The sequence below is a fragment of the Pundamilia nyererei genome, unplaced genomic scaffold (genome assembly GCF_000239375.1).
Source record: "Pundamilia nyererei isolate P.nyererei 1_Seehausen unplaced genomic scaffold, PunNye1.0 scaffold00003, whole genome shotgun sequence".
In the NCBI taxonomy this organism is placed as follows: Eukaryota; Metazoa; Chordata; class Actinopteri; order Cichliformes; family Cichlidae; genus Pundamilia; species Pundamilia nyererei.
In genome coordinates this window covers 8390749-8405572 of record NW_005187404.1, presented here as the reverse complement: position 1 = coordinate 8405572, position 14824 = coordinate 8390749, and the positions used below count along the sequence as shown (strand labels likewise).

The 14824-nt window shown below is 41.8% G+C and overlaps 1 protein-coding gene and 1 long non-coding RNA gene across 2 annotated transcripts; both read left to right on the top strand.

The window, feature by feature from the left end:
- The first annotated feature begins 995 nt into the window (after positions 1-995).
- Positions 996-3589, top strand: LOC102213872 (uncharacterized). The gene is made up of 3 exons (XR_311409.1): positions 996-1058; positions 1175-1349; positions 1653-3589. It is a non-coding gene; the product is annotated as an uncharacterized LOC102213872 (long non-coding RNA).
- Positions 3590-7979: 4390 nt separating this feature from the next.
- Positions 7980-14818, top strand: slc1a5 (solute carrier family 1 member 5). The gene is made up of 8 exons (XM_005720877.2): positions 7980-8694; positions 12230-12272; positions 12422-12490; positions 12621-12787; positions 13258-13491; positions 13612-13806; positions 13989-14123; positions 14249-14818. Exons 1-8 carry the CDS (start codon positions 8159-8161, stop codon positions 14451-14453), a joined length of 1584 nt encoding a protein of 527 aa, XP_005720934.1. The 5' UTR covers positions 7980-8158; the 3' UTR covers positions 14454-14818.
- The last annotated feature ends 6 nt before the right edge of the window (positions 14819-14824 follow it).

Here is a 14824-nt window from a genome sequence, read left to right as displayed (position 1 = left end):
TATGTGTGTGTGTGTGTGTGTGTGTGTGTGTGTGTGTGTGTGTGTGTGTGTGTGTGTGTGTGTGTGTGTGTGTGTGTGTGTGTATAAGAACTGAATAGCTGAATCCTTTGATTTTGGGACAAGGTTAACAAGTTTTTTAGGTCTGTGTGAGATTTAGTGCCTTTCTATATGCAGTCTATATGCAGACATTTAAAATTAAAGTTCACCAATGATGCTAAATAACAACCCAAATAAATGTGTAGTGGTGAGATTTTCTTCTAGAAGTACAATGCATTTGCCATTCTTTATTCTTATGTGAGATTATAAACATATTTTTACCATTACACTAATATAAAAACACTCCACTTAAAATACTCCACATGGTCAGTGGAGGCGGTCTTGGGTTTCCAGAGTGTATGCTGCACATAGCGAGTGCAGAGAGCAGATATATGTGTAATAATGAAAAGAAGATGGAGAAAGCGGGATTAGAAAACAGATCAGTCACACAGCTGTTTATTCTTTAGGCCCGTGTCATTATCTACACAAAAGAGCTAGTGAACAAGCATGGAGTAGGAGGTAGAAAACGAGACACGGAGAGAGGGTGGGCTGGTGAAAGAGAAAATTCTGAACGCTGTGCCATACAGTATCATATGACTTCTAAAGCAAGACTGTGCAAAGGAGCTGGGAAAGGGAGGCGTTACAAGAAGGGAGTGTTGATCTCAGCAAATCAGACCTCTCACTTGTTCAGTCTGGTTTGTACTGCCCAGACCTGGATGTTCCCTGCAACTGTCCTGTGGGAAGATTGGATTCTGCCTATGTTTTTAGTCTACAGGTTGGCTGCCCTTCTAGGACCTCGTATCTCATCCAGCTCTCTAACTTGAACCCCACTGTGACATTCTGACCAATGGTTAGAGAGACTCTGTCCCCTAAATGGAGTGCTGCAGAGGAAAATCATCTATTTATACTTGTTCTTTTTAAAAATATAAGACACAACAGACCTATTAAAGCCCTGATCTTTTTAAAATGTACATAAGAAAGAAATTTGCTTATAATGGTTACATTTTAATAAGCTGTACAAGGTCAGAAATATTCTATGACATCAACCTCCAGTCAGGACATTCTAACTGGCTGATCTAAAGACTTTGTATAACCTTATGTGTCTCTAAATGAATTAACTTGACTTATTCATTTACAGACTTAGCCTTGTTTATGTATAAGAAGAATGTTCCTTCAGAGCTTTCCTGCTCATGATGTCCGGCACAGGAAAAATGATACGGGAGCTCGACTTGATCTGCTGTTTTCTGTGCCTTATTCTGATATGTGTGAGGTCTGATCCCTGGGGGTGACCTTCAGTGCAGCCATCTGTAAGGGTAAGCATTGTGTAAATAGTCTTAATGTGTCTTCATTTCTCTTTTTTCCTGTTTGAAAACATCAGAATTGTCTCTAATGAGTTCTCAGAATGATTAAAGAGTGAAAAGACTACAAGCTGTCTTTGTTGCAGTAGAGAGTGGTTCTCAAACTTTTCACAGTGAGTACCACCTCATAAAATATATAGCTCATGAAGTACCACCCTTATGTGGTATAGTAGTATTTCTTATTTGAATGTTATTTATTTTAACTGTCATAAACAGGATGTAACGAGTGATAATAATAACAACTGTACTGGCATCCAGGCGACAGTTTCCGACTCACCGACGGCATCTCCCACACCTCCACCGATTCTCCCGGGGGCCTTCGACTCATCGATGGTGGCTGGGATCAGGGCACGGCGGCACCACGGAAAAGGGCTGTGTTTTTATCATCAGTGTGACAGTGCCGTGCCACCTTTGCAGTTTTAAGGCCCAGGGATATGAGCCTGCCAGTGCTCTGTAGCGGCGATAAGGAAAGGCTGCTCTTCATAGAGGACTCACGCTCAGGGAGCCGTTTTCTGGTTGACTCCGGTTCCCAGAAGAGCCTCGGGAACTCTCGTGTCATCTTTGCATGCTTCCATGATAGTATATAGTATAGTAGTATATTATTTAATCTTAAAAAAAATTGGAGATTTCCCGTGTACCACCAGAGAGAGCCCAAGTACTACTAGTGGTGCGCGTACCACAGTTTGAGAACCACTGCAGTAGAGGAGCACTGCTGCGGTGGCAAAAACAGCTGCACTGTTCTCTGTGCGATATTGATTGATCTCAGCTCAATGTGGGTCATTTATTTAAATACTCATGGTGAAACAAACTTAAATGGGCACATTTAAGTTTGTTTTGTCAGGTGAATAAGGTGTCTTATTCACCTGACAAAAAATTTGTCAGGTGAATACTATGTACGCACATGACCTATGTAGTATAATTTGTTCTTGAACATTGGCTAAAAGGAATGTTTGTGACTGTGGGTGTGAAAAAACAGCTGTGACCTTCCTCAGGTAACTCAGTGCACCTAAAGCCAACTGACAGACGCAGGGAGAGAGACAGGGCATGCAGATAGATTAGATTACCAATCTGTGAAGAGAGACAGTGCCAGAAAGCGTGCTACTGTATTCTTATCAGACGATAAAAAAGCACGCAAGTTTGAAGAAGCACAGGTTGTCCAAAGGTATTAATGTAAGCAATGGTTAACAAGAACTTGCACTAGCACAGTGTTGAAATCTCCTTGTTGGCTGCCACAATCTACAGTTTTAAAAATACATCATCAATTAACTCAGCAAAACCTGTCAGACTCAGCTAAAATACCTCACTTGCTAACAGCAATTCAAAGTCTGCTTATTCTTCAAAACAAGTCTTAGTTTAGGCTTAGTACAGCCCATGTGTGGATGCACACACTGTGTGGGTAATTAACTCAGAATGTAGCTTTAAATTATATAGAGGAACAACAAAATACAAGCACGGCTATGTAATGAAATGCAGATGTGATGAAAGAGCACCTTGGCCATTCAGCTTTGTAAAAAAAAAAGAAAGGTTAAAAGGAAAATCTGGTGCAGTGTATTTTTTCACAGGTGACAGAAAGTCAGACATAGTTTACTCACTGAGGACAAACTTGATCTCTGAAACTACTAATGTTAAAAGAAAGTGATTGGACTTCTACTGTTAGAAATATTTGTTGTCCCTTTAACATCAAAGATAAGCAACTTTTCATCAATGCATCTGTGAGGACCAAAGAACTTTTAAATCATAAAAATTCCTCAGAAATTCTCGTTGGTCTGTTCTCACATTCATTTTGCAGCAGCGACAACAAATGTCTGCAGTGACCAGCTGTCCACAGAACCCCGATCACGGTGAAAGTAGAAAAGCAGCAGATTTTAATCAAACACCTTTAAATCAAAAATTCTTTATTGATAAACCAGTTAATGTTAAAATGTTAAATTATTTAACAGCACAATATTTCCAAACTTACATCAAGATAATATTTTTATGAAAGATTATTTTTGTCCCTCAGGAAATGTCATAGACTAACTGTCGGTCTAGAGCGTGACACCACAAAAGGCTAAAAAAGAAAAAGACGAGTTCTTTATTTGATGTTAAAGAGCTGATGAGCTCTTTGAGTTCTCTTTTCATTCGTAATGACTAACTGGGTCCCTTTGTCTATGTATTGTCCTGCTACCTTTTCTTTTCTTTTTCCTTTCCCCTCACCCCCCTACCGTTCACAGCAGATGGCTGCCCCCCTTGAGCCTGGTTCTGCCGTAGGCTTCTTCCTGTAAAAGCAAGCACTTTCCCACTGTTGCGAAGTGCTTGCTCACAGGGGTCGCTTGATTGCTGAGGTTTTCTCCAAAATATAATATGGTCTTTACCTACAGTATAAAGTCGAGGCACTTTAATGACTGTCATTGTGATTTGGCAATATCGAAATAAATCCTCTCTTATGCTGAATCCATTCAACCATTCATTCATTTTCTTCAACTTATCCAACCATCCAAAGCAGAGAGGTAGGATACACCCTGAACCGTTCACCGATCTACTGCAAGGCTTTTGTCCCGAATGCTTTTCAAGTATATCATTTAGGATTAAATGTTAAGCAGTACACTCTTGTTGAATAATTGAAAGTATTTCACATTCAAATGGAAGTTCATTTGTCATACATGGAGGATGGCTCTAGGCACGGCATGTGAGTCTAACTGCGCAGCGCAAATCTGTAAATAAGTTCGGGAGGCCCCTTCTGATCACAGAAGGCTTTAAGAGATTAGATAGGCTTTAGGGGGCCCTCTCATCACTTTTGGGCTGCAGGGACAGTAGTGACAGCGAATCTACACATGGCACATGCATAAGGAGCTTTTTTGTAATGAAGTTTGCTTTGCAATACTGTGAGGCTGGGCTTTGTGAAAGCAGTGCTTTGAGCCAAAATCTAATGTAGAACATGCACGCTGTTGAAAGTGTACAATCCTGAGGGTGACGGTTGAAATAATGTTTCACTAAAAACCACAACTTCAGTTTTCTTTGACATTTGCGTATAAAATGCACACTTCACTTTTTTTTCTCACATAATACTAAATGTAGAACTGTTCAGGAGTCAGGATCAAAGTGCCATTTCAAGAGTGTTTTGTATCGCTGAGCACACACAGTGTATGATTGAACAGCACACCTCACTTATCACAAAGCAAGAAGCGTAAATGTTTGCTTCATAAACATTATGTTCTAGCAAACAGAGTTCGAGCATAATGGCCTAATGGCATGGCTTTCCCCATCTCACTCTCTTCTTGGTTCGTTTTTTCAAGTTTACCATAGTTTGCATGAGTATTATTCCTCAGCCTCTTTGAATATTCAGTCATGAAATTTCCCCTCAAGGGGTCTTAGTGGGGAAAAAAAGATATTATTTCCAGACTTTTCCTCTGTCCAACATTCCTTCTAGATAAACATCCTGGAATATATTTTCATCATGACTCTGCACCTTATCATAACTCAGTACCGCAGTACAGCACCATGAGTCAGCACTTTGTCGAGTATTTAGTTTGTGGACAACTACTCTTAATTTTGTATTTTTTTATTTATCTTGTTTGAAAAACAGCGTGGAATAAGTGGAAGTGTTTTCATACTTCACCCTGATCCTGCTCGATGACCGCAGCAGACCAGGATAAAAGATAGGGCATTGCTGCACTGGCACATTCAGGTGGAGGGGTATCAAGTTTCCTTTCAGCCTTTCTCATTTCTTTTCTCCCAGTCTCTCACTTGCTCTTCTCACGATACTTGAGACAGCAACGTTTTGTTGTTCACGTCCCCATTTCATAGGTCACATGAATTGCCCCCGTTTGTGCGCCGTGTCCTTATTCATGCTTGATTATCAAGCATCAAACTGTAGAAAAAGAGAAAACTAAACCTCCGGCCAGATGCCACGTGATGATAAATGCTAATGTTTACAGCTGAGGTGGTGCTGAATTTGCCATGTTCTCTGCCTTGGTTTAACGTGTCAGTGTTAAAGACATTTAGATTCAGCTGAGGTTTTCTGGACATATCATAACATATTTCTTCCAGTTTCTTTTAAAAAATGAATAAAACCTCATCTCCAAGTTAAGTCAGTTACAACTACAACAATATAAGGGCAAAGTAAACACTCTTGGGCTCAGTGAATATAAAAAAAAACACTTAGTGCAATTTTAAAATGCCAAAGGAAGCCTTATCCTTATCACAAGGCTGACCGAGATCCATAAAAAAACCCCTCTCCAACAAATATTTACTAACTTAAGTGCTGCCTAATAAAAGTCTTATATAAGACTTATAACAACAAGCCAAGGACATCGGTGTTATTGAACCTGTTCAAAGAACAGTACAACTTTACTGACACACAGATGTACGACAAAATGCTACATCCACCCACCAAATTTCGGTCTTCTTTGAAGACTTTCTCTACTTTCTTTATGCGGTCAGAGCGTAGTGAGTCAGTTAAAAACTCCAACCTTCACATTTAACTAAAGTTGAACTAATAACTCTCACCCATACATGTGTTATCATAGCATTGCTGTTGTTTTTGCTCTGAAATATGTGCATTTAGAAGTCAGACACTTCAGTTTTAATATATTAAATAACAGCAGAAACTCATCTTCACAGCGTGTGCATTGTGTGTTATTATAGATGGGGCCTTCTCAGCTCTTGTGCGCTAGCTGGCTTAGCCATTGAAGTTGTCCTTTCTCACAGGGTAATGCACTTTTCACAGAATCACGGTGATTCCTTCAATCATTCACACAGTCAGGGCGAACAAAGCCTAAGCTTTAGATAACAAACTTGGCTTGTAGAGCACAGCTTCCTGCCAGTCTGAGATCTGGTCCTGTGGGCATTATTTGGTGTTAAAGGTGTTTTTCCCACAAATTTCAGCCAGTGGGAGTCTTTAAAAAAAGCACTTGAATTGTAGTTTGACTGTAAGCTATCCTCAGTATGTCCTGAACACTGACACATAAATTATAAGCAATGGGACTGTAGGCCTCTGTGGCCCAGACAATGAGTGTGTCTCTTATTACATCTTTGTGCACACCTAGCCAATGATTGGAAGTCAGGATACTAACATTTCATGGATGTTTTAAGCCTTTATTTTCATCTGAAAGTTGCTTTCTTACTCAACACTGTATTACTCACTTTCATTCTTAACTGCTGTCAACACATTTCCAAGAAAAACACACTGCCCGTTGCTTCACAGTCATTCACTCATCACTACAACTGGGTGAGAAACAGTTAGCAAAGAACATACTGCTCCTCAGTGGCCATTCTTTGCCATCCAGACACGCCAGATGTCAGATTAATGTTATTACTGCACTTGTCGTTCCACGTGCGTTACCCTTTCATGATCTAAGAGGTTTCTTCTTCGTTGATTTGTGACTTGGGGAGAAAGCAAATAAACCCGCAGAGGAGGGAGGGCACATCAAAGCCCCAGTGGCTTCCTCCACAGTTATAGAGACGAACCCTGGTGGCTTCCTCCACAGCTGTAGAGACGAACCCTGGTGGCTTCCTCCACAGCTGTAGAGACGAACCCTGTACCTCTCCGCTAATGTGCCCCAGTTCAACTGCTGTTCTAATGAAAAGAGGTAATCTGGGAAGGGATTAAAGCTGACAGATATTCCAGTGGATCTGCATCATTTTTAAATGTGCCACACCCTTATTTAAGAGCCCCAATACAAAGTAAATGTAAATAGTTGTATTCACTGAAAGTTGGAGACTTAAAACTGTATCGTCACATGTGGTTGCCACTTTCAGCCCTCAATGGAAGTGTTGTGATGTCACTGCATGATGCAATATATGTTGCTTGTTTCAATCTAGTGAACACCACACATCATAAAAGCATCTCATTATATAATATGAAAGTGCTGTTAATATCTACAGACTTTCTCTGTGCTGTAACTGATGTTAAATTAACCAACTTTCCCTTTTTTAAAAGGTAAAAGGTCTAAAACGTCTCCTTACAGAAACACTTGTTTTTTTCCCAATCATCCAGCCAGAGGCTCATTCATGAGGCCCTTACCATATTCTTTATTCTTTCTTTCTTTTATTAATGTCATGGAACATGTCCCTGTTAAAACATGCCAAAATCTACGTCAATATAAAAAAGCAAGAACATTTTCTTTGTTGATGTGTGACTTGATGAATGCAGTAGCAGGCTCCACACCCTGTACCTCTCGTCAACTCATGTGATCTAGTTGTTTAACTGATGAAAGGTAGTAATCTAGGAAGAGATTAGAGCTGGCAAATATTCCTGTAGCACTGCATCATTTTGAGTGTACCACACCTTTAATTAAGAAACCCATTATAAAGTTAATTTAGACCTTTTTTATTTATTTGATAAAAGTTGGACACTTTTCAAAGACTTTTCAACGTCTTTTGCACGTAGCTGTAACTTTCAGTTCAGGTGGTTAGGGGAAATTTTTATGCTGTCTTGCTTTTAACAATGCGTGACGCAACGATCGCCTCTTGTTTCAGGGAAGACATCAAGCATAAAAGGCGTTGCTGTTGCATCAGCGACTTTTTTTTATATGTTTCCATCCAAAAACGCTGTTTTTTATAATGAATGTTGCAGCTTGGTTAGACACGCCCAGATTACTAAGGTGGGCGTGGAATACTTCCCGGTAGATAAGACCCACGCGGTCCTCAAGCAACATTCACTAATCGCAGGAGGAAATTTGTATGCAGTTGCCTTAATTTTAGAAAGGTCTCCTGCCACGTTGCTGCTAGTTTTCAGACACGTTTTCCTTCGTTAAGTTTTAGGGGAAGATTAAACGCGCGTCATGGCCTCGACGGTAGACATGATAGAGAGCAGGAAGGAATCCAACGGTGAGGCTCACCTCGACGAGCCCATGCCCAACGGGCTGGACAGCCCCAAGAAGAGCACCCCGGAGACGTTGTCTCAGCGCGTGCTGAGGATCGTCAAGGCCAACCTGCTGGTGATTCTCACCGTGGCCGGGGTTATCGTTGGTGTTTTTATTGGACTTGGTGTGCGTAATGTAACACTAACGAGAACCCAGGTGATTTACATCGGCTTCCCAGGTGAGATTCTCATCCGGTTGCTGAAGATGATCATCATTCCTCTGGTGGTCTGCAGCCTGGTGTCCGGAGCGGCCAGCATCGACCCCAAAGCCCTGGGCAAACTCGGCGGCTTGGCTATGCTCTTTTTCCTGATCACCACCTTGATTGCGTCCACGATTGGGGTCGTGATGGCTTTCATCATATCGCCGGGGTCTGTGTCCGTCAACAAGCCGGCCTACTTGGAAGAAGACGTGCCTGCGCATAAAGAAATTATAGACTCCTTCTTAGATTTGATAAGGTAAGCGAAACCCTAACTCTTGCTCACACACAGTCAGTCTACATACTCTCAAAAAAGTCGTTAAACCTTCACATGTAATTAGTCCTGTATGTAATGACGCGCGTAGGACGCTCCAAAGATCTAATAATAGTAGCCAAGTTACACAGAGTAACCTGTTGTACGTGTAGCAGTACTTGTAAGAACCAGATCGGGCACATGTCTTCTTAGTTGTCCACTACAGCCGGACAATGCAGTGCTGTAATGCCTACAAACGGTTGCATCAGCTGTGTCCTCGCTGAGGGTTAACTCACCGGCACAGTCCTGTTGTCCCTTCTCGGGCGCTTTATATAAAAAAAATGAAAAGATTTTATTTTGTGTTAGTGTTTTGTTTTTTTCCAGGACCACTAAACCCATACACTGACTTATTTGGTAATATTCCACGTCTTGTCCAGTGTGACGTTTTCACGTGGAATCAGAAGACGTGCGTGAAACTTATCCCTAATCGCAACTGTGGTTCAAACACTTCCTGCTGGGGGCTCACTTGTACTGCTGCTACACGTGTTTTATCTTTAGTCTGACTCGCTTTACGCTTACGGTTTTCTGTTCGCAACTTTTGTCAAAGTATACTTTGAAACACATAACACGGAACATGGCGCAATGCCGTTTAAACTTGTTGAACTTGTTAAGTAAAAATGACTTCCGTCTGTAGGTGCCCATGCGCCCCCACCCGCCCGACATTTTTATTTTTATTTTTTAAATCAATACGTCATGTTCACTGGGCATTCATGAAGCATGTGTCACCTCTATGGTGTGGGTGAGGGGACACCCGGAAGCATCTATGACCATTGTACACAACTGCGTCAGAAGGAAATGTTCCACGTCATCTAAATAACTATTACATGTTCCTGTTGGTGTTGGTCCACTGTGCACGCTTCCCCTGTACCTGCTGTGTTTTGGTCTGACACTAATTGGGGGTGAGGGGTTTTCTTACATGTCAACAGCAATTCAGTGAAGCTTAGTTTTTCTATTTTTTTGGATTATTTTTTTTAATTCTAAAGACATAACTACACAGCATAGTCTGAAATAAAGTACAGTGTCAGTGTTTCCCACCACAGAGGTTAAAAACGTGTTTAGAGTGCAAACAAGAAGACTTTGGGTTTACTGTTTGGATCTGTAATCTGAACCACGAATCACGTTAAGCTTATTTGGTTTGCCTCAAGTAGACGAGATGGAACACAGACAGTATTAACACACCTGTAAGAGTCTGTTTACATCCAGTCTTAATAATGCTTGCAACTGTTGCATCATTATTCCTGGATAGTTTGACTGGTCTGTTCATGGTTTGCTCAGTCTGGCGCTCGGTGAATCATGGACTTGTGCGCTATGAAAACCAGAATATTCCACTCGCCACCCACCCCTTGCATCGTGACTTAGCCTTGGCAACACATCCATAAAACAGTCCTTGTGCCCTGATGGAGATTAACATTTTTACCTGACGTTAATTAGCACGTTACATAACGTGGGGTGGGAGGTAAAGACAAGAGATGATAAATATGAAACAAGGGTAATGTTTGTCTTGTATTGGACACATGCCACCGTTCCACATGCACGCACATTATCCCAATAGACGACCCGTGCCTATCATTAGCGCGAGCCTGGTCAGCCGGTGTCCTGGTTACCTTTGACAACAAAGGCAGCGTGGAACTTACTGGGTGGAACTGACTGAAGAGCTGTTCATTAAAGCGCAATAATGGCCTGGTCATTGTTTGCAGACGCACACTCATACGAAATAGAGCAGGGGAAAAAAAGACAACACACCACTCCTACACATCCTTGTTGACATATCTTATCAGTTGCATATTTTTTTTTTCCTTTTGACATACAAAACTTGTGGGTGATGGCTATCATTCCGCGAAGCTAGAACATGTTTTTGTTTTTTTTGTTTTTTCTTAGAAGATCTTCATATAACTAAGTTTGCTATCTTTGTCATCCTGTCCTTAGCTGTCAGGAGCTCAACAGGCCTTTGAGATGCTGGGATTCATTCCCATTCTTTAGAACCATAATCTATTTTTCAGCTTAAGTGTTTCATCCGTTTGTCCACCTTATTAGGCGCCCGAAGTTTCTGTTGTTGGGTTTGATACTAAACGTGTACCATTTTCCCAAAGCAGCTGAGGGATGGTGTAACAGGATGGTGTCAAGACGTCAGAAGATCTGAGCACAAACAATTGTCCGTTTGACGTAGGAGACCCACCCGCCTAATAGGCATGTGATGGCCCATTGTTTTCATACCAACATTCCAGTTAAACAATAAAATCAAGTTTATTTACATTCAAGTCGCAAGTTCACCTCAGAGTGAACCGTTTCGAATGAGCATGGCATCCACATGTAGACTTGATTAGGATAAGGCGGAAAAAACGAAACATTGTGTTCTTGTTTGTTTTAAATTTAATTAGCGCTGCAGTTTGTACCTGTGCCAAGAATAAGTAACCACAGCGGAGAACAAGGAAGTGGAAGTGTACGAGTGAGCCACGCTTGTACTCGGGATTGCCATCTCTGTGCAAATGTAGTGTACGTGTACATATAGTCAGGAGTCCTGCCTCCCATTAATACTATACAAGGATGTGATGGCATGTGAATTCTAACAATGCTTGAAGTCTGGATTCTCTTTAGATTCTACACACAGATTATTATGCTGATCACTTTTGTGCTGATGAAACATTAAATACTTAAGCCTCTTTCCTCTCGTCATCTTACTACACTCAGACTATGCCAATCCATTTGAATATCCAAATGGTGTGAAAGCTTAGCAGTCGTTTAGTCCCCTTTCACGGCTGTTTGTGACGCAGCCGGTTTTCTAGTTCTGCCACGTCATGCAGTCACATGATCCTTAAGCTTGAAGCACTGCAGCGCCAGTGGAAGGGACTGAATGACCGGAAAGCTGTTGAGGAGTTAATGCCTTATTACCGGTACTCTAGATCTGTTGCAGACAGCTGAGCACAGGGGTAACGGGTGCACTTTGGGTTTTTCGTGTGTTCTTGGGAAATTTAATACACAGCTGTACCTACTCTGTGGAAGCCAGTGTGTATGCATGCACTCGTTAGCAGGTGATGGATAAGGTCACAGCAACACGGGGGGGAAAAACCGAGATTAACAGTTAAATTCTCTGAGCTGTTTTTTACATGGCGAGCCTCGGGCTCCTCTCTGTTTGAGCTGTCATTGATCATTTGAAGAGATGGCATTTGTGTTTTCAATGTCATAGGATCAGTAGCAGTATTGCTCTATAGTTAGCTGAAACTCAGTAATGAGTCAAAGCAGGTCAGCCTGTAGTTTTTAAATTAAATTTCCAAGCAGCACATGTGACATTACTCAGTGTTACTATTCTGTGCTTTTTAAAAAAATAAGTAAAATGTATTTTGAGAACAAACCCAAACAACCAAACCTGTTTTCTGCACTTTAGTTCCCAAACCTGTCATTTCTCTGCTCTCTATCACAGCCAGTAATCCACTTCACACTGAGCACAAGGATTTGAATGTGTTGTATTTTTTTTTATCCACAGAAACATCTTTCCCTCCAACCTCGTGTCTGCTGCTTTTCAGTCTGTAAGTATTGGATTTGAATTTTTTGGGTTGTTGTGGGTTTTTTCTTTTTAACATAGTCATTCCACTGAATTGTGTAACAGAACTATGACGATAAGCTGATTATGTGCTAATTAGTCTACTAAACTAGCAATTTCTTGCCTCCTGTACAGTATGCGACCTCCTATAAGCTGATGAAAAAGAATGGCACAAATGGAATCGCCAATATCACGGTGGAGAATGTGAGCAGAGTGACTGGCTGGAAAATGAACTATAAATACACTCAAACTACCTGACTGTATTCTTAAACTGAGGGCTGAATAAATGTGTTTTCTTACTCAGTTTTTTGTTTTTAACGTGTGTGCTTTTCAGGTGCCTTTTGGAACAGACCAGGATGGCATGAATATTCTTGGTCTCGTAGTGTTTGCCATCGTGTTTGGGGTGGCTTTGCGGAAGCTGGGAGAGGAAGGAGAGATCCTGATCAAGTTCTTTAACGCCTTCAACGAGGCCACCATGGTGCTGGTGTCCTGGATCATGTGGTAAGGACACCTGGATGCTTTTTGGGTTGGGGAAGGAATAAAAGAACAGAAAATGTTCACGTGTGAAGAGCAAAATATTCAACTACAGCAAAGTGTTTGTTTTTTTTTTTAAAGAGGACCACGCTGCTGTTTTGAACCTGCTATTTGAATGAATAGAAGCGTCTGCATCCTGCAACTACTGCGCATGTGCAGTTGCATAACATTATGGCTTTATTAAAGGCTTGATTCGCAGTGTCGACAAGATCCCCGTCTCTCCTAACATTAGAGCACTCAACAATATCTTTGCTAGTTATTTTTATGGATGCAGTACACCAAGACAAAATATTAAAAAAAGTTTTGCTACATTTCTGGCTGGAGTTGTGTATTTAATGGACAGATATGAGAGGAATATTGTTGTTGTTTTTTTATCTTTAAGTGTGCTCTGTATCAGAAACTTAAACTACATCACTGTCTCGTCTCTTCCCTTGCAGGTATGCCCCAATCGGTATCATGTTCCTTGTAGCTGGGAAGATTGTGGAAATGGAAGATGTTGCAAGCCTGTTTGCCAGTTTGGGAAAATATATAGCCTGCTGCCTCATTGGACATGCTATCCATGGAGCACTTGTGTTGCCAGGCATCTACTTTATCATTACAAGGAAGAACCCTTACACCTTCCTCTGGGGGATATTCACGGCTCTAGCCACAGCCTTTGGAACAAGCTCCAGGTAATAAACGTGACTCTCAGGTTGTTAAATACTGAATGACTTGGATTTCTGTCTTCTAAAGCAACAGTGTATCTCTACATCCTTTCTGCATGCTCACGGCCATCGTTTCTTGCTTCTTAGCTCTGCCACGCTGCCTCTCATGATGAAGTGCGTGGAGGAAAAGAACGGCGTATCCAAGCACATCAGCCGCTTCATCCTGCCCATTGGAGCGACGGTCAACATGGACGGTGCGGCTCTCTTTCAGTGCGTGGCCGCAGTTTTCATTGCACAGCTGAACAACGTTTCCCTTAACTTCATCCAAGTCATTACCATCCTGTAAGTCCCAAAGCCACCAAAACACATCTTTAGTTAGACAGTGACATGTAATACTAAATCAATTGTACCACTGGCTTACTTATCAAACAGTTGCCTAATAATACAGGTGATTTCCGTGGCTTTTATAATCATGACAATAGATTTGTGTCTAACTGCTACTGTCCATGCTTTTTGTACTTTAGTGTTACAGCTACAGCATCCAGCGTTGGAGCAGCGGGAATTCCTGCAGGCGGTGTTCTGACTTTAGCTATTATCCTGGAGGCAATAGGACTCCCCACCAGCGACATCTCTCTTATCCTGGCTGTTGACTGGCTTGTGTGAGTATACAAACTTTGGACGATGTTGACCGTGATGCCCTAGATTTACAATAATGTAGGGCACACAGCTGGCTGTAAATACCCTGACATTAAAATGGCGGGCCATCTGTTTTGTCTTCCTTCAGCGATCGTACCTGCACGGTGCTCAATGTGGAGGGTGACGCTTTCGGCGCGGGGATCTTGCAGTTCTTTGTGGACAGAGATGCCAAACGAAACGGAGCAGAGCTGAGCGAGGTCCGGCTGGAGGCCGCCCCCGAGAGCTCGCCGCTCATTAGTAAACGAAGCGATGCTCAGAAATCAGGGTCTGGTGAAAAAGAGTCAAGTATGTAATGTGACTGATGACATTTTCAAGGACTCCTGGCTCAGTTCTGATACTTGTTTGATATTGTGGGGGGAGAAAAAGAAAACTGAGCATCAAGCCCCTCATTTCCGTTGTCTGCTCTGAAGAAAAGAGTATAGAGAGAGACTAGACAATGTCTCTGACTTCAACACTTTTCTGGAGGGGTAGCTGAAAACACACATGGGGCGCATTTAGCGACCTTTTCAAGATGTTTTTTTATTTTATTTTCTTTCATTGTGGGTGAGACTGTATTGTACACTAGACTGGCTGCTTTAACTCCAGTCTGATGTTGCACCCGATTGGTCCTCATCGTGTGTGTGTGTGTGTGTGTGTGTGTGTGTGTGTGTGTGTGTGTGTGTGT

What these genes read in the sequence shown, in the direction of transcription:
- slc1a5 (XM_005720877.2), top strand. Translation starts at nt 8,159, where the DNA reads ATGGCCTCGACGGTAGACATGATAGAGAGCAGGAAGGAATCCAACGGT. An exon ending in TCCTTCTTAGATTTGATAAG is followed by an intron (nt 8,695 to 12,229) that starts GTAAGCGAAACC and finishes TTTTATCCACAG; the next exon opens with AAACATCTTTCCCTCCAACC. An exon ending in CTGGTGTCCTGGATCATGTG is followed by an intron (nt 12,788 to 13,257) that starts GTAAGGACACCT and finishes CTTCCCTTGCAG; the next exon opens with GTATGCCCCAATCGGTATCA.